The 22,308-nt window shown below is 42.6% G+C and overlaps 1 protein-coding gene across 3 annotated transcripts in view; it reads right to left on the bottom strand.

Moving 5' to 3' along the window:
- Positions 1-21,114, bottom strand: part of Hmgn3 (high mobility group nucleosomal binding domain 3) — a 44,157-nt gene extending 23,043 nt beyond the window's left edge. The window contains exon 1 of one of the 3 annotated variants that reach the window (XM_041679913.1): positions 20,914-21,114. In XM_041679913.1, the coding sequence (XP_041535847.1) occupies positions 20,914-20,928 (15 nt within the window). In that variant the 5' untranslated portion in view covers positions 20,929-21,114. The remainder of the gene's footprint in view (positions 1-20,913) is intronic. The other 2 variants (XM_041679914.1, XM_041679915.1) reach the window with 2 other exon arrangements.
- Positions 21,115-22,308: the final 1,194 nt, after the last annotated feature.

Below are 22,308 nucleotides of genomic sequence, written 5' to 3'. Positions count from 1 at the left end.
CAAGGGTCTCAAAAGGAGTCTGGGGTCTGACGAGCAGTCACGCAAGTACAATGCAGGGAATACTTTGCGCATTCCGTAAATCCTTCCAGCAGAAAAGCCAAGAAACTTGCTGCTTCTGGTCCACAGACCACCCACCCAACAGGCAACGCTGACCTTCACGGAGCATAAATGGTGGCGACCATCCTGTTGTGAACCACTTTTTGCCCACCAAAGTCAGGAGGTCCGAGGAGATGAGGAAATCCTTTCCCCCTTCGTCATGTGTTTGGGAACTGTTGTAGACGGCGGCATCAGACTGAGGATCTGTGATTCAGAGAAAGCTCCGGAGGCTGTGGCGAGAAGCCACAGAGAATAAGATCTGTTTCCTGGTGCAGGGTCATGAGCTACACAGAAGAGGAAGGCTAAGAATTCTTATTAGGGATTGCCGGACCTGTGGCGCGCGCGTGCACGCATACAGGCACCGACAGAGCTGGAGATAGATGTTAGGTGTCTTTCTGTATTGCTCTCACCTCATTTTTTGAGACCAGTTCTCTCACTGAACCTGGAGCTCATCAAATGGCTAGAGAGGTCTCCGCACCACCTCCTGCTTCTCCCAGCTATGAGATTACAAGTCCGTGCTCATGCACTGGCTTTTTACATGACTGCTGAAGACCAGAACCCAGGTCCTCACGCTTGCGCAGCAAGCACTTCACGCGCCAAGCCATTTCCCCCTAGGCTGTCTGTACCCATAGGTTAAAGCTGAGAGGAGACCCGGAATAGAAATAGGCTACTAATCACGTCTCCTCACCCACTGAGTAGACTGGGCGGCTCCTCCAATGTACTGGTCGATACTTTAAAGAATATTTCATTATTCCAATTTTCTTTATAGATTAACCTGCACTTTTCTTTGTCTTAAATTCACCGCGGGGAGAAAATCGGGCCAATAGAACTGGAATGCAGTGGAAAGCCATTCTGGAGCTTTAAAATGGAAATAAGCGACGAAGAGAAAGGCCGACAGGTGCCTCTTTCTCACCCTGTCCGCCTCAGCAAACACTTACATAGACTGACACCAGACCATTTCCCCCCACAAATGAGGGTACTAGCAATAAAACTGGCACAAAAATTTCTTAAGTAAAAAGAAAATTCCTGAAACTGAAATAATTTTCTATGACATGAAATACACTGAAGTTTTGTTCAAAGCCACAAGACTTTATGTTTAACGTTGTTGTGGTTGTTTTTGTTCCTTCTGTAGCTCCAAGTTTGAGACACTCCCAAGCCTTACTCCTTTTTATTTTATTTGTAATCTTCATGTGTGTGTAAGTGTGTGCGCATGTACACCTGTCGTATGTGTGGGCATGTGGGCACATGTGCCATGGTACACATCAAAGTCAAAGGGACAACCTCAGGGGTTGTCCTCAAGGACAACCTTGCCTTCTGCCTGGTCTGAGATGGTCTGCTTGTGCCTGGCTTCTGCCTCCATCTCCCCATAGGAACACCAGGTTTTCGTGGGTCCTGGGGAATCTGTCTTGTGCTTGCAGGGCAAGCAGTTTATAACAAAGCTATCTTCCCAGCCTGCACTGGGCTGCTTTGTACAGCATAGCATGTTTTTGTTTGAGACTCTCAGGCTCGCTTTGAACTCACGGTATTGCAAGTCTGGCCTTGAACTATACTTATGCTTCTAGGTCCACCTTCCAAATACTCTACACTCGGAACCGAGGGACCACATTCGCATCATTAATGATCAAACCCACCTCTTCCCCTGCCTGTGCTTCAGCTACCCACAGTGATTAAGGTCACAGCAGGATAGCATGTCTTCCTCAAATGTTCTGTTAAGATCAAAGTAGCTGAGAAAGAACTCTGTTCATCTGTTCAGAAGTCTGGATGAACTAAAGTAAACACCCATCTTCTAAGCTCTCTTGAAAGGTAAAAATATTTTATAAATAACAAAACATGAATGATAACCAAAAAGAAACAAATACCTTTTTCATGTATGCATAGTCAATTTCATGAGGTTAAAGATATATAACTCGCCAGGCGGTGGTGGTGCACGCCTTTAATCCCAGCACTTGGGAGGCAGAGGCAGGCGGATGTCTGTGAGTTCGAGACCAGCCTGGTCTACAAGAGCTAGTTCCAGGACAGGCTCCAAAACCACAGAGAAACCCTGTCTCGAAAAATCAAAAAAAAAAAAAAAAGATATATAACTCGATACAAAAGGAATAACTTAGAATATTCTACAGCTTTTTCATCTGTGGTCTCTTTGTCCAAGGTTACCCTTTCTGATTATTTCTAGTTTTGTGTGTACAGGAGGATGGAGAAAGGTCTTGCCTAAATTAGAAGTCTGGATTCTAGGCTGTCTCACGTTCATGCTGCATATGCATTTATTCACTAGGACAACAAAGAGAGACCTGACTTAGCGGCTCACTTGCTGGCTACACTGCAGACAAGTCCTACACACTACAGGGGTACTGAGCACACAGGAGAGATGAGGACGGCAGTGCAGAGGATGATGGTGGAGTCCAAAGCAATGATTAAATGGCTTGGTTTTCACCACAGTCTCACGAGGCTGGTGAAACAGTATTACAGCCATGTTACAGATGAGACTTTGATGCCAGAGGCCAAGTAGTGACTTGTTCAAGATGATTCTGTTTGGGAGTCTTGCTGGTAAGTCAAAGCGCTGGGACCAAAATGCAAGTGGACTGACTCAGGTCACATATTCTCTACAGTATATTTATTGTTCAAAGAAGCTGCATTCAAAATGGCTGCCGGCCTGGGATGCAGATAGCAAAGAGCTCTCAGGGAAACAATTCAAATATAGCCTAACCAAGGAACACGTGATATATCACAGACATTTCCATCTGCCCTCCAGGCACAGCTTCTTGAGATAACAACAAACAGTACCCCAATAAAGCATAGCTGTTGAGGTGTTCATGTTTTTGTTTGAGACTCTCAGGCTGGCTTTGAACTCACAGTATTGCAAGTCTGGCCTTGAACTACTGATGCTCCTAGGTCCACCTTCCAAATGCTCAGATTAATGATCATATATATAGATAATAACTTTTTCTTTTTTAAAACCTCACTATGCTAGCTAAAGAAAAGGCAGTAAATCATCCCTTTTTGTTTGTTTGTTTGTTTTTAGTTGGTTTGTTTGTTTTTGAGGTAGGCTCTCCTGTATTGCAAGCTGGCCTTGAACTCCTATGTAGCTGAGGATGACATTAAACTTTTAATCCTTGTACCCCCACTTCCAGAGTGCTGGGATTACAGACGTGTGCCACTGTGTCTAGTTTATGTAGTGCTGGGGATTGAACACAGGGCTTCATGCATACCAGGTAAGCACTCTGCTGACTAAGCCACACCCCTAGCACGGCTCTGTCATTTTAGAGCACTTTACAGCTCTGATATGCTTTTGCTCTGTTGTTGAGTTTGATCCTCTCAGCATTGCCAACCAAACAGGGGCAGCCTCACTATTTCCATCTTAAAGCTGACTAACGGTTCCAAGAGGTCAAGCAGCCTTGTCCAGGTAGAGTGGCAATCTTTCAACACTTACACCAGGGCTCTCAGAGATGTTACTAGATAGTTAATTCTATTTTCTCCTTTGCCCAGACATGAACCAACTCCTAGAAAATAGCAAACAATTATGACCTTCTATTTGTTTTTTAAAAAAAATATCAGTTAACTATGATGAAATCTATACATGATTGCTAAACGAGAATTATAAAATTAAATGTACTGTTAGGAGGTAATAAAGCAAAACCAGACTGCAACATATGGTTTAAAAACTCTACATATTGCGCACACACAGAGCTGGAGAGGAAAGAAGGGTTTTGTTGGGAGCTTTGTTGTTGTTTTGTGAGCTATTGTTTCAATGACACCCTACACATCTTGAGCTTGGTAGTCTCAGGCATCTGCTGCCAGAGTGCTGGCATTACATGGGGATGTTGCCCTGCTCCTCCAGAGGCCACCTCTAAAACATTCTGATCACCTCAAGTCTTTAGTATTGCCACAAGCTGCAACATTACACAGTAATTGCTCAGCCATCTTTTCAAGAGCAACTCCTCAGAACCAAGGGATCTGGTAAAGGCTAAACCCAAAGGCAAGGCTTTTTCGCGTTATTGCTTTGTGGATAAAGTAGCTATCCTTTGCTGTAGATTTTTCACTGTAGCTGGACTCCCTTTCTGTTATGTGTTTGGGAATTAATTCCCTAGTTTAGAACAGTTCCCCACTCCCAGGCCTTGTTCCTCTCTCTTAGGTAAGTGCAGAGATCTGCCTTCCTACAATTATCCTTATCAGCAGGCATTGGGTCAGTGTTTAGGCAAAAAACATCCCATTTAAGACATTCACAGATCTCCAAGGACATAGAATTACTACCCGCCCAAGCTGCTGCTCGGGTTTTACCCCACTTCAAAGATTTTTAACTCCTGACGCTCACTTTCACTGATGACTTTAGTTCAGGACTCTCAAGGACAGCAGAAGGGATAATTAACTACAACCCAGAGAAAGACTCACAACACCCACGATCAGAATGGCTGATAACAGCATAGCCTGGAGCTGATAATTTAGAGGCCTGGATTTTAGCTTAGAGCAGTAAGTCTAACTCCAGACCTAGACCCGTAGAATCTGCAGCATCTGGTGTGCTATCTGATCAAGAACCATCAGCTTCTCCCTGACTATGTACATTGCCTGATTACCTGGTAGCCTCTGTGCTTGCTGGGAGAAAAGTAGTGGCTAGCTGATTTATAAAAAAAAAAAAAACAATCCATTCCCTATTCATAATTTTACTGAAAATAAATCTTTTAGCTTTTTTATCTATCACCTAATAATGTAGTGCACTAATCTTACCCCCTAAGAATCCCCCGATGATTTAATTCCTTTCTTAACTAACTTTCTCCATTAAGAAGTTCACCGGATGTGTACTAGCCACTTCCACGGGTCTACATGTGTGTGAGTGTGAAAACCCTTATTGGATTTCCTATGGGGCGAGAGAATTCTGGTCCTGGAACCTGCTAGGGCTGGGGAATTGCTGGTTTTAAGGATACATATGACTGGGAATGTTTGTATAACTATGAACAGTGTAGAACAATGTAGAACTAAGAACAAATGTAGAACAGGAGAACAAGGAAGAATAAGGATACAGAGAAGACTAAAGACACGTGGACAGACGATTCCCGTTGTGAGCAGATTTCTTACCCCTCAGATCTTAATTAAACCCCATTAGTACATAAATGAGAAACAAAGTCTAGTATTCATGGTTCCCTACAGAATTTAAATAATTGTGAAAAATGAAGATTTCAAAGAAGAAGAAGGAGTGGGAGGAGGAGGATGGGGGAGGAGAAAGGGAAGAAAAGGAGGAGGAAGAAAAAGCAACAAAAGCAGAAGCAGAAACAGAGGCATCATCATCACCACCATCATCATCATTATCACCACCACCACCACCACCACCACCACCACCACCACCACCACCACCATCATCATCATCATCATCAGCAGCAGCAGCAGCAGCAAGGGGCTGGGACCTGCAAGATGGCTCAACGGGTAAAGGTGCTTAACTGGCTAGTCTGAGAATATAAATCTGATCTCCGGAGCCCATGTAAAGGTGGAGAGAACCAACATAAAATTGTTCTCTGAGGTCCACACACAGGATGTGGCATTTCCCCATAATAATATTAGTAATAAAATAAAGTATTTTTTAAGTATAACTTACACCTCAAAAGGAAAGAGAAAAGGTAAAAAAAAACCACGTTTCAGTATAAAGTTTGTATTTCTTTGTGTATGTGTGGTCATTTAATTACATAATTCAAAAGCAATATTACTTTGTCTATTTTTAAATTTATGTTTGTTACTACTGCTATGGTAATCCAGAAAAATTAGAATAAAAATCCATCCAGTTCTATCTAGGTCTAACAGATTTTCATAGAGATTAATCTATTTCACTATTATTTGGTGCGTTCTAAAACTAAAAATACCTTTCCATTTTCTAAATCCAACATCTAAGTAATGGTGCTTTACTTCATACCGCAATCTCTGACTCCAGTGTAAAGTAATCAAGTCTATTTTCATGTTCCTAGCCACAGAGAAAAATCTCCCTAGCTACATATAACAAACTAAGGCACAAGCAGTGTATCTTGGACATACAAAATCAGTTTACTGTAGAATATGAGAAAATAAAAACTTATATTTTTCCATATTCAAAGAAAGCAATACACTGGTGGGGGAAGTGTGCGTGTGTTTATCTTGTGTATGCCTCTACTTATGGACCAGTAGTTACTGAAATATCTCGGTTTAGTGATGATGTGTTTTCTCCCCCAGGCTCAGGCCTGGACTCTGGAGCAAGCCTTCCGCTCAGGCAGAGATAACCCTAGAAGTGATGGCAACAGCCTGGATTTAGTAAGTATAATATTTCAAACAAATAAGCAATAAATTATTTATGCAATTTAATTCTCATTTCATTTTTAGGCCCCTTAGTGTACATTTTCATTTTAAAAGCTGAAGTTATTGGAAATAAACAGATGTGAGAAATTTCCAATTTCTGGGTTAAAATGTTGGTCCTCACATTGTCTAGCTGTGGGACCCAGATGAGACCCTCACTTCATTGAATCCTGATACTCCCTTTCTGTGGCTGAGGTCACAGTCTCTGGAGCCAGACCTGTAGGAATGAAGTCACAGTTCACAAGGACCTGGGGGAAATGTCAGCCTCTGGTGCTTCACTGTGTTCAATGGAGATGAAAGGACCTGACTGAGTGGTTGAGGGGTTTATGTTTACAAAAGCAATGTGAAAGAAAAGGACCTGACTCACAGAAGTCCCCAGAATGTCACAGCGACAGTAAACATTTGTGTTGTTGATGAAACTGCAGTACAGCACCTCTTCTATGTATTTATTCTAATAACACAGCTTCACAACTAAAGAGCCCAAAAAGCATAAAACACATAGCCCAAATCTAGAACGACTAGACATATAACACCCAATAATGCTAGTTAGTTATTTAAATCTGAACAGTGATACATATGCTCATGTTAATTACTGATATAAATTCCTCCTAAAATAATAAATGTTGGAACCCATTTTGAAGATAGAAATCGTTTTTTCTCTTTCCCCATTTCTGAATGGATGCACCACTTGCTGCATGTGTGGCCAAGCATGCGCCTACAAGGCTCCTGAGCATGCCTATAAGCTGTAAGAGGCCGGGACTCAATAAACACCTTCACTATCAACTACAGAGAGATTGGACTGAACTCTTCCAAGACAGTGGAATGCGCAATAAATAAGTAGCTGGTGAAAAAAAAAGAACTCAACATTTTGATTTGGTTTATACTCAACACTGATTTTTAAATTACTCAGGAGACCAACGGCACATTTGAACATACTAGGTAATGTGAAAGCAGACTGTCTAGATGGCATTTATCTCAGTCACCATTGCCAAACTGCATCCTACAGCAAAGCAGAACCTACTTAACTTTGGTGTCAACAAACACAGCATTTTAAGAGAGAAATATAGAGGGGAGAGGGTTATTTAATTGATTGCTAAGGGATTTTTAATTATAAATTAAAAATTTAAATATAAACTTAATTATATAGAGATATTTTGGAAATTTTCTTTTGTGAGACAAGGCAACCATAGTCCAAGATTAAAGCGTATGTTCTTAGACCCAGGCATTTGTGATTTGGTTATTGGACATCCACCACTAACTACAGTTAATCAGCCATCTATGAGAGAACCACTTGCTCCCTATCTACTCCAGCTGCCGCTTGGCCCTCCCGCCCCAAAATGGAAGCCTGGGGTTGATGACATGTCCATTATTTCATTACGGTTTTATTAATAATTAAATTTTCATCATTTTGATGATACCCATGTTTGACTCTTCTGGCTATGCCAGCACTGTGTTAAGTACTCTCACCATCTCAGTGATAACTGTCCCCCCATCCTGACACTGTACTAAGTACTCTCACCATCTCAGTGATGACTGTTCCCCCATCCTGACACTGTACTAAGTACTCTTACCATCTCAGTGATGACTTTCCCCCCATCCTGACACTGTACTAAGTACTCTCACCATCTCAGTGATAACTGTCCCCCCTCCTAAGTACCCTTACCATCTCAGTGATGACTGTCCCCCCATCCTGACACTGTACTAAGTACTCTCACCATCTCAGTGATAACTGTCCCCCCATCCTGACACTGTACTAAGTACTCTCACCATCTCAGTGATGACTGTCCCCCCATCCTGACACTGTACTAAGTACTCTTACCATCTCAGTGATGACTTTCCCCCCATCCTGACACTGTACTAAGTACTCTCACCATCTCAGTGATAACTGTCCCCCCATCCTGACACTGTACTAAGTACTCTCACCATCTTAGTGATAACTGTCCCCCCATCCTGACACTGCACTAAGTACTCTCACCATCTTAGTGATAACTGTCCCCCCGACACTGTACTAAGTACTCTCACCATCTCAGTGATAACTGTCCCCCCCTCCTGACACTGTACTAAGTACTCTTACCATCTCAGTGATGACTGTCCCCCCTCCTAAGTACTCTTACCATCTCAGTGATAACTGTCCCCTCTCCTGACACTGTACTAAGTACTACCACCATCTCAGTGATAACTGTCCCCCCTCCTAGGTACTCTTACCATCTCAGTGATAACTGCCCCCCCTCCTGACACTGTACTAAGTACTCTTACCATCTCAGTGATAACTGTCCCCCATCCTGACACTGTACTAAGGACTCTCACCATCTTAGTGATAACTGTCCCCCCTCCTGACACTGTACTAAGTACTCTTACCATCTCAGTGATAACTGTCCCCCCTCCTAAGTACTCTTACCATCTCAGTGATAACTGTCCCCCCTCCTGACACTGTACTAAGTACTCTCACCATCTTAGTGATAACTGTCCCCCCATCCTGACACTGTACTAAGTACTCTCACCATCTCAGTGATAACTGTCCCCCCATCCTGACACTGTACTAAGTACTCTCACCATCTCAGTGATAACTGTCCCCCCATCCTGACACTGTACTAAGTACTCTTACCATCTCAGTGATAACTGTCCCCCCTCCTGACACTGTACTAAGTACTCTTACCATCTCAGTGATGACTTCCCCCCATCATGACACTGTACTAAGTACTCTTACCATCTCAGTGATAACTGGCCCCCCTCCTGACACTGTACTAAGTACTCTTACCATCTCAGTGATGACTTCCCCCCATCCTGACACTGTACTAAGTACTCTCACCATCTCAGTGATGACTGCCCCCCATGCCAGCTAAGTACTCTCACCATCTCAGTGATAACTGTCCCCTCTCCTGACACTGTACTAAGTACTCTCACCATCTCTGTGATGACTGCCCCCCATGCCAGCTAAGTACTCTCACCATCTCAGTGATAACTGTCCCCTCTCCTGACACTGTACTAAGTACTCTCACCATCTCAGTGATGACTGTCCCCCCCATCCTGATACTGTATTAAGTACTATCAGCATCTCAGTGATGACTGTCCCCCCCCATCCTGACACTGTACTAGTACTACCACCATCTCAGTGATGACTGCCCCCCCTCATGCCAGCAAAGTACTCTCACCATCTCAGTGATAACTGCCCCCCCCCATCCTGAGACTATATTAAGTACTATCAGCATCTCAGTGATGACTGTCCCCCCCATCCTGACACTATACTAGTACTACCACCATTTCAGTGATTACTGCCCACCCCATGCCAGCAAAGTACTCTCACCAGCTCAATTAATTCCCAGTGAGGCAGAATAGATTATTATCCTGGCCTTACACACTAGGAAACCGAGCCCTAGAAAATGATACAGATAAAGATGCTAAGGAAGAAGGTGTAGTAATAAGGGCGGCGGGGCTGCGTCCCCAGCACCCCAGCCGCTCGCTCAGCTAGCTTATGCCCGAAATAACAACACACAAACTGTATTCATTTAAACACTGGTTGGCCCTTTAGCCCTAGCCCTTACTGGCTAATTCTGTTATCCCGATCAACCCATCTCTAATAATCGGTGAGCACTGGTCTTACCGGGAAAGGTTCAGCATGTCTAACCTGGCGGCTTGCCTCATGGCATATGTCTGCCTGGGAGCTGGGAGTATGGCGTCTCCCTGAGGCATCTGCTCCCAAGAGGAGAGCTGTCGAGACTCTGAGTTCACTTCCTCTTCCTCCCAGTATCCTGTTCTGTTTTCTCCTCCCACCTATCTTCTAACCAATAAAATGGGCCAAGGCAGTTCCTTTATTAGCCAATGACCTTCCTCCATCAAGAAGGGGCTAGGTAAACCGCACCAAATCACACGGCCAGCAAACAATATGAATACAAGCATCCCATTAGGCATCTTCCGCCCCCCCCATCTGAAATAATTAAATTCATCTATTTTCCTCCCTTAAAAACAATTAATTGATCCACTTGTTCAAGAAACATATATAGTACCTCTATCCGGTGCTATGGGGGAATAAGGGATTTCATGGCTCTATAAAATTAGAAGGATTTCAAAACAAAGTTAATTTGAAAACATAATCAAATAACCATGTTGATTTAGATACAAGGTGACAGACAACAACCTTGAAAAAGTAAAGAGGACAAGGTTCGCCAGACAACTCTAGGGGAAAGGTGTCTGTCAGGGCAGGGTTAGCCAGACAGCTCCCTGGGAAAGGTGTCTACTGTCAAGCCTTACAACCTAAGGTGGTAGCAAATATCTAAGAACCACATACCTGATAAAAACCTTATATTTTGAATATATAAAAATTCTTAGCCATGCGGTGGTGGCACATGCCTTTAATTCCAACACTCAGGAGGCAGATGCAGGAGGCTCCCTGTGAGTTTGAGGTCAGCCTGGTCTATGGAGAGAGTTCCAGGATAGCCAGGGCTACACTGTCGGAGGTCCTTTTGTATTTGTGTTGCTTCATTGGTTATTAAGGAAACTGCCTTGGCCTAGTTGACAGGGCGGAACTCAGGTAGGCAGGGAAGACAGAACAGAATTCTGGGAAGAAGGACAGTGTGGCAGATGCCGTGGTTCTCCTGCCCGAGACGGACACTGGTTAGACTCATGCTGGTAAGCCACAGTCAAGTGGCGATACAGATTATTAGAAATCAAGATGTGAGAGTTAGCCACTAAGAGGCTAGAGGTAATGGACCAGGCAGTAATTTAATTAATACAATTTCTGTGTGATTATTTCGGGTGTAAGCTAGCAGAGCCGCTGGGACCAGGGCAACTGGGACCAAAAGCAGGCCCTCTCACACAACATTACACAGAGAATCCCTCTCTGCAAAAAAAAAAAAAAAAAAAAAACCAAACCAAATCAAAAATTGAACTTGAATACATAAAAATTCTTACAAGTCTATATGATGAAAAACAACCTGAGCTCGTGTGTGTGTCAACCTGACACAATCTAGAGCCGTATGTGAAGAGGAACCCTGAAGTTAGAAGACGCTTCCATAGACTAGCTTCTAGACAAGTCTGTGGGGCAAGTCCACACTGACTAATTACTGATGTGGGTATTAAAAAGCAAGTAAGCTGTGGGAAGAACGCCAGTAATTCCTCAGTGGTCTCTTCTTCAGTCCTGCCATGAGCTCCTGTCTTGGCTTCTCCTGATGGACTATGACCTAAAAACCAAATAACCCCCCTCCCCCCCAGCTGCTTTTGGTCATGGGTTTTAGTATAGAAATAAAAGGCAAACTGATAGAGGAAGGTCATTGGCCAATAAAGAAACTGCTTGGCCCTGTGGGTGGAGTAAACAGAACAAAATGCTGGGAGGAAGAGGAAGTGAGGTCAGAGTCTCGACAGCTCTCCTCTCGGGAGCAGACGCCTGAGAGAGACGCCATGCCCTGCTCCCGGGATGAGCCATGCCCTGCTCCCAGGCAGACACACGGCATGAAGCTCCAACCCAGGATGGACTAGGCTAGAATCTTCCCGGTAAGACCGGTTCTCACAGATTATTAGAGATGGGTTGATCGGGATATCAGAATTAGCCTGTAAGTGCTAGAGCTAAAGGGCCAAGCAGTGCTTAAAAGAATACAGTGTCTGTGTAATTATTTTGGGGCATAAGCTAGCCGAGTAGGCAGCTGGGGTGCTGGGGACGCAGCCCCGCCGCCCCTATTACTACAGCAAACTGAGACACAACCCAATTTAAGAATGGACGAAAACATCTGAACAGGCTTTGCTGCTCAGAAGCAGAACATGAGATATGCAAGACCCTGGTTTTGATCTGAGGCACTCCAGGAAAACACACACACACACACACATGAATAGATGGTCATCATCACTGGCTATAGAAATGTAAGTTAAAGCTCATGAGGCTTTAAGTTAAAATTCATAAGCAAACACCTGCATAGTACAAAGTATGTGTGCAAAAGAACACTCCATTTCCACTCTCTGAAATAATACCAAGATAAAAAATTATGATAAAAAATTATGTATCCATGCAATGACTTATACACAAATATATGCAGAATTATCTATAGTGGACAAAAGTTGAGACAATCTGAATGCTTTTCACCTTTTGAAGAGATGAGCAAGAAGGCAGTAGATCCATACAGTGGAGTATGAATAGACAATAAAGCAATGGAGCGTGGCACATACTACCACATATAGGAACCTCAAAAATATGACACAAGTCAGAAACAAAACACTATAAACTGTAAGTTTCTTTTATATGAAATTTCCAGAAAAGTTAACTATAGGAAGAAAAAAGAGCAGCCCAGTGACGGTGGGAGTTAGCATGCTTTTTTGTAGGGTATCTTTTTGAGCTTCGAAACTGGATAGTGGGAATGGTTGCTTGGCTGTGCAATTCACTGAAAAGTCACTGAGTTGTGCCCTCCAGATGAATGGGAAGGAAGCCAATTTCAATAAATCTTTGTATAAGGGATCTGTAATGCTTTATCAGGAGGGAATCTTGCTTCTTTTAGTCTGATCATTTAAAGAAAACCACATCTTGTCAATTACAAACATATACATACCTCTGATTTCTAGTACATGTAAATATTTTTAGCGACTTACTTATTTTTTAAACTGTGTGTGTGTGTGTGTGTGTGTGTGTGTGTGTGTGTGTGTGCATGTTACATGCAGATGCCCATAGAGGCCAGAAGAAGGCAGCAGATTCCCCGGAGATGGAATTACAGGTGGTTGTGAGCTGCCAGACATTGGTGCTAGGAACTGAACTCAGGTTCTCTGCAAGAGCTGTTACAGCCCTCAGAGTGACTACTTTTATTTGAGCATGTTTTTCCTATAACAATACTTATCATCTCTATAAAGACATGTGAGACACTCTCTTCAAGATAGCAAACCTCTTCCTTTCAGTGCTACTTGGTACAGATAATTTTCCTTTTTTTTTATTCACAAATTTTAAATTTTTAGTAATTTTCCCACATTGAAATATTTATCCATATGTAGACAAATTTATCAACATATTCATCTATAGTCTCCATCTTTGTTGTTATAATAAGGGACAGTCTTTTGAAATACACACTTTGAAACCTTGAGTACTGTTAATTATGCCTCTCTCATTCCAGGTCCAATGCTATTGGGCCCTTCCATTAAAGGGGGAAAAAAAACCTCAAAAAACCAAAAAAAAAAAACCCTCAAATTAAAACCTCAAATTTTAATAGCTCTCTGTTCCCTCGGACCCAGTTCTCTGAGGGTCAACCCTAGTATTTCAACAGAATGCCAGCTGCAGCCCTCACCACACACCTTCTGTGGATTCCACAAACCACACCCTACTGATTCCCCCGGACTTCATCCCAGTCCTCAACTTGGGTGGACACCCACTGCTCAACCACAAGCTGTGCCTTCCAAAAGACCAGGTAAGCTGCCCTAACGATGGATGGGCAGATCTTCTCCACTTTTCTTTCTTCACCCAGACTCAGTGCTTAGGGTCATCCATAGTTCCACAAGAGAATAGCAGCTGCAGCCTCCCTTCCTCCTTGCCCATACCTCATGTGGTCCCACAGACCATCACCTCCTGACCTCCTCACCCCACTCATTCTTGCATCCTAGCCCCAAACACCAGCAGGCATCCCTTGTGAACACACCAGTCTAGCAGGCCAGGAAAATCGCAACATACAACCACCACATTCTCTGGAAATCCACCCCCCCAACAGAGAAAAACCCAGCAATCAGCACTGAGACCTAGAATCACCCCAAGACCAGATGCCTAGATGCCAGCCTCAGAACACAATCAGTAACAGCCAAGGCAAGATGTCTCCACTAGAGCCCACCTATCCTATCACAGCAGGCCCTGAATAGTCCAACAAAGCTGAAGCGCAAGAAAAAAGACCTTAAAATCAACTATATGAAGAGGATGGAAGTACTTAAAGAGGAAATGAATAAATCCCTTAAAGAAATACAGAAAAGCATAAATGAATAACTTGATAAAATGAATAAATCCCTTGAAGAAAGCCAAGAAAACACAAATAATGGGAGGAAATGAATAAATCCCTTAAAGAAAGCCAAGAAACAAACAAACAGTTAAAGAAAATGAATAAAACTATTCAAGACCTGAAAATGGAAATAGAAGCAATAAACAAAACACAAACAGGGGGAATTCTGGAAATGGAAAACCTAGGTAAACAAATCGGAACTACAAATGTAAGCATCACCAAGAGAATACAAGAGATGGAAGAGAGAATCTCAGGCACTGAAGATACAATAAAAGAAATGGATACCATTGGTTAAAGAAAATGTTAAATCTAAAGAATTCCTGACACAAAACATCCAGGAAATCTGAAACACTAATGAAAAGACCAAGCCTAAAAGTATTAGGAATAGAGGAGAATTCCAGTTCAAAAGCCTAGATAATATTTTCAACAAAATCATAAGAAAATTTTCCTAACCTAAAAAAGGACATGCTTATAAGGTATAAGAAGCATACAGAATAACAAACAAATTGGACCAGAAAAGAAAGTTCTCTACCACATAACAATCAAAACACTAAGCCTACAAAACAGAGAAAGAATACTAAGAGCTGCAAGGGGAAAAGAGCAAGGAACATATAAAGGCAGACTGATCAGAATTACACCCCACTTCTCAATAGAGACTCTAAAAGCCAGAAGAGCCTGAATAGATTCTTAAAAAAAAAAAAAAAAGTATTCCAAGCAAATGAACCTAAGAGGCAAGCTGGTATAGCCATTTTAATATCTAGTAAAATAGACTTCAAACCAAAACTAATCAAAAGAGATGAGGAAGGACACTTCATACTCATCAAAGGAAAAAATCCACTAAGATGACATTACAATTCTTAACCTCTATGCCCCAATTACAAGGGCACCCACTTTTGTAAAAGAAATAGAGAAAATAGCATATTGACCCTTACACACTGATAGTGGGAGACTTCAATACCCCAGTTTCACCAACCAACAGGTCATCCAGACAAAAACTAGACAGAGAAATACTGGAGCCTACAGACATCATAAAACAAATGAACTTAATAGATATTTATCGAGCATTTCACCCAAACACAAAAGACTATACATTCTTTTTAGCACTTTCTCCAAAACTGACTACATACTTGGATACAAAGCAAATCTCAATAGATACAAGAAAATTGAAATAACCCACTTTATTCTACCAGACCACCAAGAATTAAAGTGGAAATCATTGGGCAGTGGTGGCACACACCTTTGGTCCCATCATTTGGGAGGCAGAGACAGTCGGCTCTCTGTGAGTTCAAGGCTAGTCTGGTCTACAGAGCAAGTTCCAGAACAGGCTATAAAGCTACACAGAGAAACCCTGTCTCAAAAACAAAACTAAAACAAAAAACAGTATATAAACAACAACAAAAAGCTTACAAATGCATTGTAAAGGAATAACTGTCTACTGAATGAAAAATGGGTCAAGACAGAAATAAGAAACAAATTAAAGACTTTCTAGAATTCAATGAAAATGAATACACTGCATACCCAAATTTAGGGGACACAATGAAAGTCATTCATAGAGCTAAATGCTTACACACACACACACACACACACACACACACACACACATTTGGAGAGATCTCATAGTAGGACACCTAAAAGCTCTAGAACCAAAAGAAGCAAGCTCACCCAAGAGAAGTAGATGGCAAGAAATAACCAAACTGAGGGCTGAAACCAATAAAATAGAAACAAAGAAGACACTACAAAGAATCAGTGAAACAAAGAGTGGTTCTCTGAGAAAATCAACAAAAGAGACAAATTCTTTTCCAAACTAACAAAATATCCAAATTAATAAAATCAGAAACAAATAGGAGGACATAACAACAGACACCGAGGAAATACAGAGAATCATAAAGACATACTTTAAAAACCAGTACTCCACAAAATTGGAAATTTAAAAGAAATTGATAATTTTCTCAATTTTACCAAAGTCAAATCAAGATCAGATGAACAATTTAAACAGACATATAACCCCTAGTGAAACAGAAACAGTCATTACATACAACTCTCCAATCAAAAAAGTCTGGTACCAGTTGGTTTTAGCACAGAGTTCTGTCAGACTTTTAAAGAAGAGTTAACATCAATACTCCTCAAATTATTCCACAAAATAGAAACAGAAGGAAGATTACCCAATTCATTTTATGAGGCCACAGTTACTCTGATGTCCAAACCACAAAAAGACTCAACAAAGAGAATTGCAGACCAGTTTCCCCTATGAACATAGATGCAATAATACTCAACAAAATACTTGCAAACCAAATCCAAGAACATATCAAAAAGACCATTCATGATCAAGTAGGCTTTATCTCAGAAATACAGGGATATGTATACAACATACAAAAAATCAATAAATACAATCTACCATATAAACAAACTGAAAGACACAAACCACAAGATCATCTCATTAGATGCAGAAAAGGTCTTTGACAAAATCCAGCACCTATTCATGACAAAAGTCTCAGAGAGAGTAGGGATACAAGAGACAAACATGAACATAATAAAGATAATCTACAGCAAGCCTATAGCTAACATCAAAATAAATGGGGAGAAACTCAAAGCAATTTTACCAAAATCAGGAACAAAACAAAGTTGTTCACTCTCTCTATAACTATTCAATATAGTACATGAAGTCCTAGCTAGAGCAATAAAACAACTAAAAGAGATCAAGGAGCTACAAATTGAAAAGAAAGAAGTCAAAGTGCCATTATTTGCAGATGATACGATAATACACATAAGTGACCTGAAAAATGCCACCGGGGAACTCCTACAGCTGATATGGTGAGGAATAGACAGACTTTCCTTTCTGGAAAGAGATCACTGTGCACACCAGGTCCACTTTGTGGACAATATTGTACTAGACAACTTCTGGCATGATGTGGAAGACAAGGATGTGAAAATGGGCTCGTTGACCAGGCCAGGACTGAATCCTGGCCTTGCTGGTAACACTTCTGTATAGAACATGAGATCACAACATGACCTCTGCTGGCATTTGTGGCTGTCAGGGCAGAACAGTCTAGAACTCAGTCAGTCATTGTCCCACCACCACCTGAGTCCATGAGAGTTTGCTCACTCACCATCCATTGTATAATACAATACTATTATACAATGATATAATTGTATAATTTAATATACAATTATAATTTAATAATTTAAATTATTAAATTTAAATCTTAGAAATATTTAACTTCATTTAAATATTAGAAAGACATTACAGTGTTAAGGGTTGCACTGCTTAAATCAAAATAAATTGCGGTCATTTAAAAATTGGTTTACTGCCACTAATAAACGTGTGTGTGTGTAAAACTTACAAAGAAGTATCTTAAGAATAGTTTATAATAATATAGATGCTATTGTGGCCTTGAAGTTGTATAGCTGAGGGCTAATTGTGTTAGGGTATAATAATAAGAGGCAGCCAAATGCCTGCTAACAGAAAATGATGCTGAATTTTACCTTGAGTCCTACCTACACTTTCAAGACCAACCAGCCCAAATTCAACCAGTCTTTTTTATCTATCCTTGGTCTTTCAATCTGAACAGCACATTCTGTAACCTCTATAAGCCCAAATGTCAGTTAACTCTTTTTCTGTCTGCTAATCCTATCACTTCATTGAATTAAAAATAAGCTCTTGGAGAACAAACCGTGTCCCTACAATATTTAGACAGTGCGAGGTCTTCAGATGTTTTCACTGACTTTAGTACTACTTTTTGATCTGCAGGATGTAGAAGTCTGCTAAGTAACATCTCTATGAAACAGTGAAACATGGGGCAGAGATGGCAAGGAAAATATGATGTGGGACTTCTAAACCTGATCACCATGTTGGGAAGATGGCTCAGTGAGCCAAGTGCCTGCCCCTCAAGCATGGGTTTTATTCCCAGCACACACATAAAAGTCAGATGCCTGCATGTGCATAGTTCTAGTGCTGGAGAGGTAGTGAGAGTCAGTCTAGCCAAATCAACGAGGTTGAGGCTCAGTCAAAGACTGAAAGGAATAGAGGTAGGTAGCCAACTTTGGGCTCTCACTCCCACCCATGTGACATGTGTGTGTGTGCGCGCACATCTGCATGTGTGTGTGTGTGTGTGTGCACATCTGCCTGTGTATGCAGACACAATTTAATTTACAAAGCAGAATAGGTAGTTCTTTAGACAAGGAAATATGGTGATTATAGTATGCAAATCCTTCAGCAATCACCTGGCTTTATAGACCTCTAAGGCCTATGCATGGCTTGTCTCTAGTCCCTTTCTTGCACAGCTGTGCAGACTTCACCTGGGGACAATGGTTTCTAATGTCAGTTCCAAGGAACTCCAAGACTCCACTAAGGCTTGATGACTAGGTGGGATGGTTAGCACAGTCATGTGATCTGTGGCTGCTCCTGCTCAGGTAGCAAATCAGGTGTTTGGCCTCCAGATAGCATTAAAAAGACTTGTTAATCAAGGACCCCGTTTGCCCCTAGTTGAAGAACTGAGTACTAGCTAACTCCATAAAGGTTCCTGCCTTTCAAAGATGTAAAACACAAAGCCAGTTTCTTCTCCATTCTTTTCTTCCCTTTTCCTTTAGAGATGGATAGTGTCAGAAAATATGAGCGACGGTTTCACCAGCAGTGGCCCCTGATCAAGGAAAAGTTCCCCCAAACCAGGAGCCATTATTCATAAAGGGTGTATGTGACCTGCTGCTTACCAAACGTGTTAGTAATCCCCAGGAAAAGAGTTAGCCTCAACTCCCTCTGTAACTCATGTCTCGATAATTAGTTCCTCTGATTCTGCTAGAATTCCCAGCTCGTCACTAACCTCAGATAAAAGGCTGCAAACAGTGACATCATTCTAGTACAACAGTGCTGGAAAAACAATGCTGCCATCAAATGAAGCTTGAACAACGAGACTCAAGAGCTCCTACTCTTAGCATGCCACGAGCTTCTTCACCTACAGGCTCTAGATTTCCTAAACTCTCCTGGCCCCTACCCATCTCTAAATGAAGAGAAGAATTGTCCATGGTGGCCAATAATACCTTTGCATGGATGGCAGTTCCACTATAAACCAATGGCTAATGAAATGTTGGGCAATCCAGCTTCAGACCCTGCTCAATGAGTCGAAAATAGTTGTGTGGTTAGGAGGATTCAATGAGATAATGCACACCGGACTCCACCCAGCATGAGACACAGGGTAGGTTCTCATTAAACTTGAAGAAAGACCTTCTAATTAATATGATTGGTTTTCTTTTAAAGAATGGAGATGCCTGGGCTTGGGGAAATGGCTCAAGGAGTAAAGACTCTTGCTGTCGATTCCCACAACCCACAAGCCACATGGCAGAAGAGAATCTACTACTGTCATATGGGAGCCAGTGCATCCCCAGCACACACAAAATAAATGAATGTAACAAAAATAAATTTGAAAGGAGTGGAAGCGTTTACAATCAAATTCCAGTGACAATATATAAGAAAGCAAAACCTTCCAAAATTTCAGGCTTCGATAGTTTTAAATAATGCAGCCACTCACACAAATCATTGCAGTCTTGGGGGAAAGCAGGGCATTATCAAGTTCCAACTTTAATGGCCACACTGGTTGACTTAGATCCTTTGGGCAGGTGGCATTGGGGCAGGTTTTTTGTTTGTTTGTTTTCTTTTGTTTTTTTTCTTTTCTTTTCTTTCTTTTTTTTTTTTTAGGAATCAGTTCTCACACACCGGTTCTCTCAGGGAGGGGTTAAAAAAATCTGCCCTTCCTTTACCAGTCCAATGACAAGTCGAAGCCCCACCCTGAGAAGCTGTGTGACCCCACGTGTGGCTTGTGATGTCCCTCCGCGGAAGGGGACACAACCCACAAGCGGCAGAAAAGACACTAAAATGACCCCGGTTCCCGGCCTGTCCAAGCGTGGTGTGGTGGATGGGATAGCGGTCAGCGCTTGGTGGCCCCTGACCTTGGCCAGGGTCGGTGTGCTTGGCATCAGCCCCCTTCCTCGCCGCCTACCCCGCGCTGCGCACTGCCCCGCCCGCCCTCGCGGCCGGTGATTGACACCGACACCGGAGTGGGTACATACGGGTCCACGGCGCAGCAGGGCTGGCGTAGAGAAACATGGCTTTCCCTCTCCCGGCCTTCCGCCCGCATCGCTCGCACTGGGCATGGCCCGGGGGACACTCCTGACCCCGCCTGGCTCCTCAGACTCTTCCCACCGTTTTTGATTTCCCTGACCTGGGAGACTCTTCCAGTTGTTTTCCCTCCACCCTGAGAACAACCTGGAGTTTGCCAAGAGGAAACTCCTGCGAGGGGGATGGACACTCGCCCTGGCTGCTGCTGACAAGAGGTGGAAACCATTCCAGCCAGGAGTTGATGGAGAGGGGAGAACACGACCTCGGAGGGAAAGTAACACTCGGAGCTCGGTGCGGGAACAGCGAGGTCTGCAACAGGCATCTGCAAAAGGAGCGGGCAGCAGCGGTGCCCGGTGCCTGAGTTACTAGGCGCATCGCTACGTCCATCGCCAACGCCGGGGGCTTGCTCCGAGCACACTCGAGGGCCTGCGGGCAATTTTTTTCAGCAGGACTTACCTTTCTCTTCGGCATAATGACTACGTTGGTGCAGCAAAAAGTAAAGCAACGGGCTGGGCCGCCTGGCACGCCGCTGGATGTTGCCTAGCTGCTGCAGCTGCTCCTGCAATGGGCTCGGCTAGCCCGGCCTCTCCGACCTGCACCTCCGCTTCCTCCCCCGGCGCTCCACTCGCTCGCATCCTGGTCCCCCAATGGCGAGCCCCGCCAGCCGGTCGCGAGGCCCCATTGGCTGAGGGAACGTTCTAAATTCCACGAGGGCACGCCCACCCCCGCTCACCCAGTACGCGCAGTTGTAGTTTCTACTTCACTGGGAAAAAAAGAAAAGAAAAAAATAATCTGCCTGGCGACTGAGCATGCCCAGTTGAACTAGTAGGCTTCAGGCACCTTCTTTGGGTTAGAGCAGAATGCACCTTTGTAGAAAAGAAAGGTTAAGTACTGACATGTTGACTTTATAATGTAAGTAGGAACACAGGGTATCTTGTACACTGGTTACTCATAAAAACTTGTAATGGGTGTTCATGGTGCAGATCTGTACAGGATAGGAAGGACCTTTGCTAAGGAAGTCTTACAGTTTCTGGGGCTCTCGGTCTCACCTCTAACAAATAGAAAAATGCCTCGGTCTAATTGTGATTTATTATTATTATTGTTATTATTATTTATTTTAATCTACGATTACAAGTCACATACAAATTTGGCCAATTCTGTGTGAAAATGGATATAGTGTGTTTGTTGTGGGGATTAGGGAGAAATCGAAAAAGGAAGAACAAATTTATATTTTAAGTATGTACATTTAAACAACACCTGCCAAGTCACCTTTCATGTATAGTGTAATGTTGCTCAAAGTTCTATAAAGAATTGCAAAATATACATTTCTGAATTTGTTTTATAAGGGTCAGTTTCATCCTGGTGAAGGACCTCAGTGGTGGGGTTGAGGGAGAATTTTAGATCAACACTCTTTATTAACATAGGCACAAAGACACATACAAAAATTTAGCAAATCAAATTCAACAACATTAAGAAGATAATACATAACCAGGGAGTTGGCCCTGGGAACACAGAATTTGTCTAACATCTGAAAATCAATCCATGTCATCAGCATGTGACTATAACAAGGAGTGAGGTCATCTTAACAGCTGCAGGAAAAATGCTAGTGAATGGGCGAGCAAGTTGTGATAAATCCGTACAATGGAGCATTACTCTGCATCAAAGAAATGAGCCATCCCTGCTCAGATAAGTAGCAAGAGCAAAATGAAAGTCAATACAAGACACGGCGGTGGGTGATTTCATTTGTACAAAATTACAGGAAAAGCAGACTAAACTAAGCAGGGTTAGCCTCAGAATCGTTCCCAAGGCAAAAGTCTCATCATAGGAAATTTCACTGAAGCCTTACAATGC

This window comes from Microtus oregoni, unplaced genomic scaffold (assembly GCF_018167655.1).
Source record: "Microtus oregoni isolate MIOR12 unplaced genomic scaffold, Mior012 000032F_ref0000030, whole genome shotgun sequence".
Taxonomy (NCBI): Eukaryota; Metazoa; Chordata; class Mammalia; order Rodentia; family Cricetidae; genus Microtus; species Microtus oregoni.
Note: the sequence above shows the minus strand (reverse complement) of the source record. Positions and strands in the feature narration are given on the sequence as shown.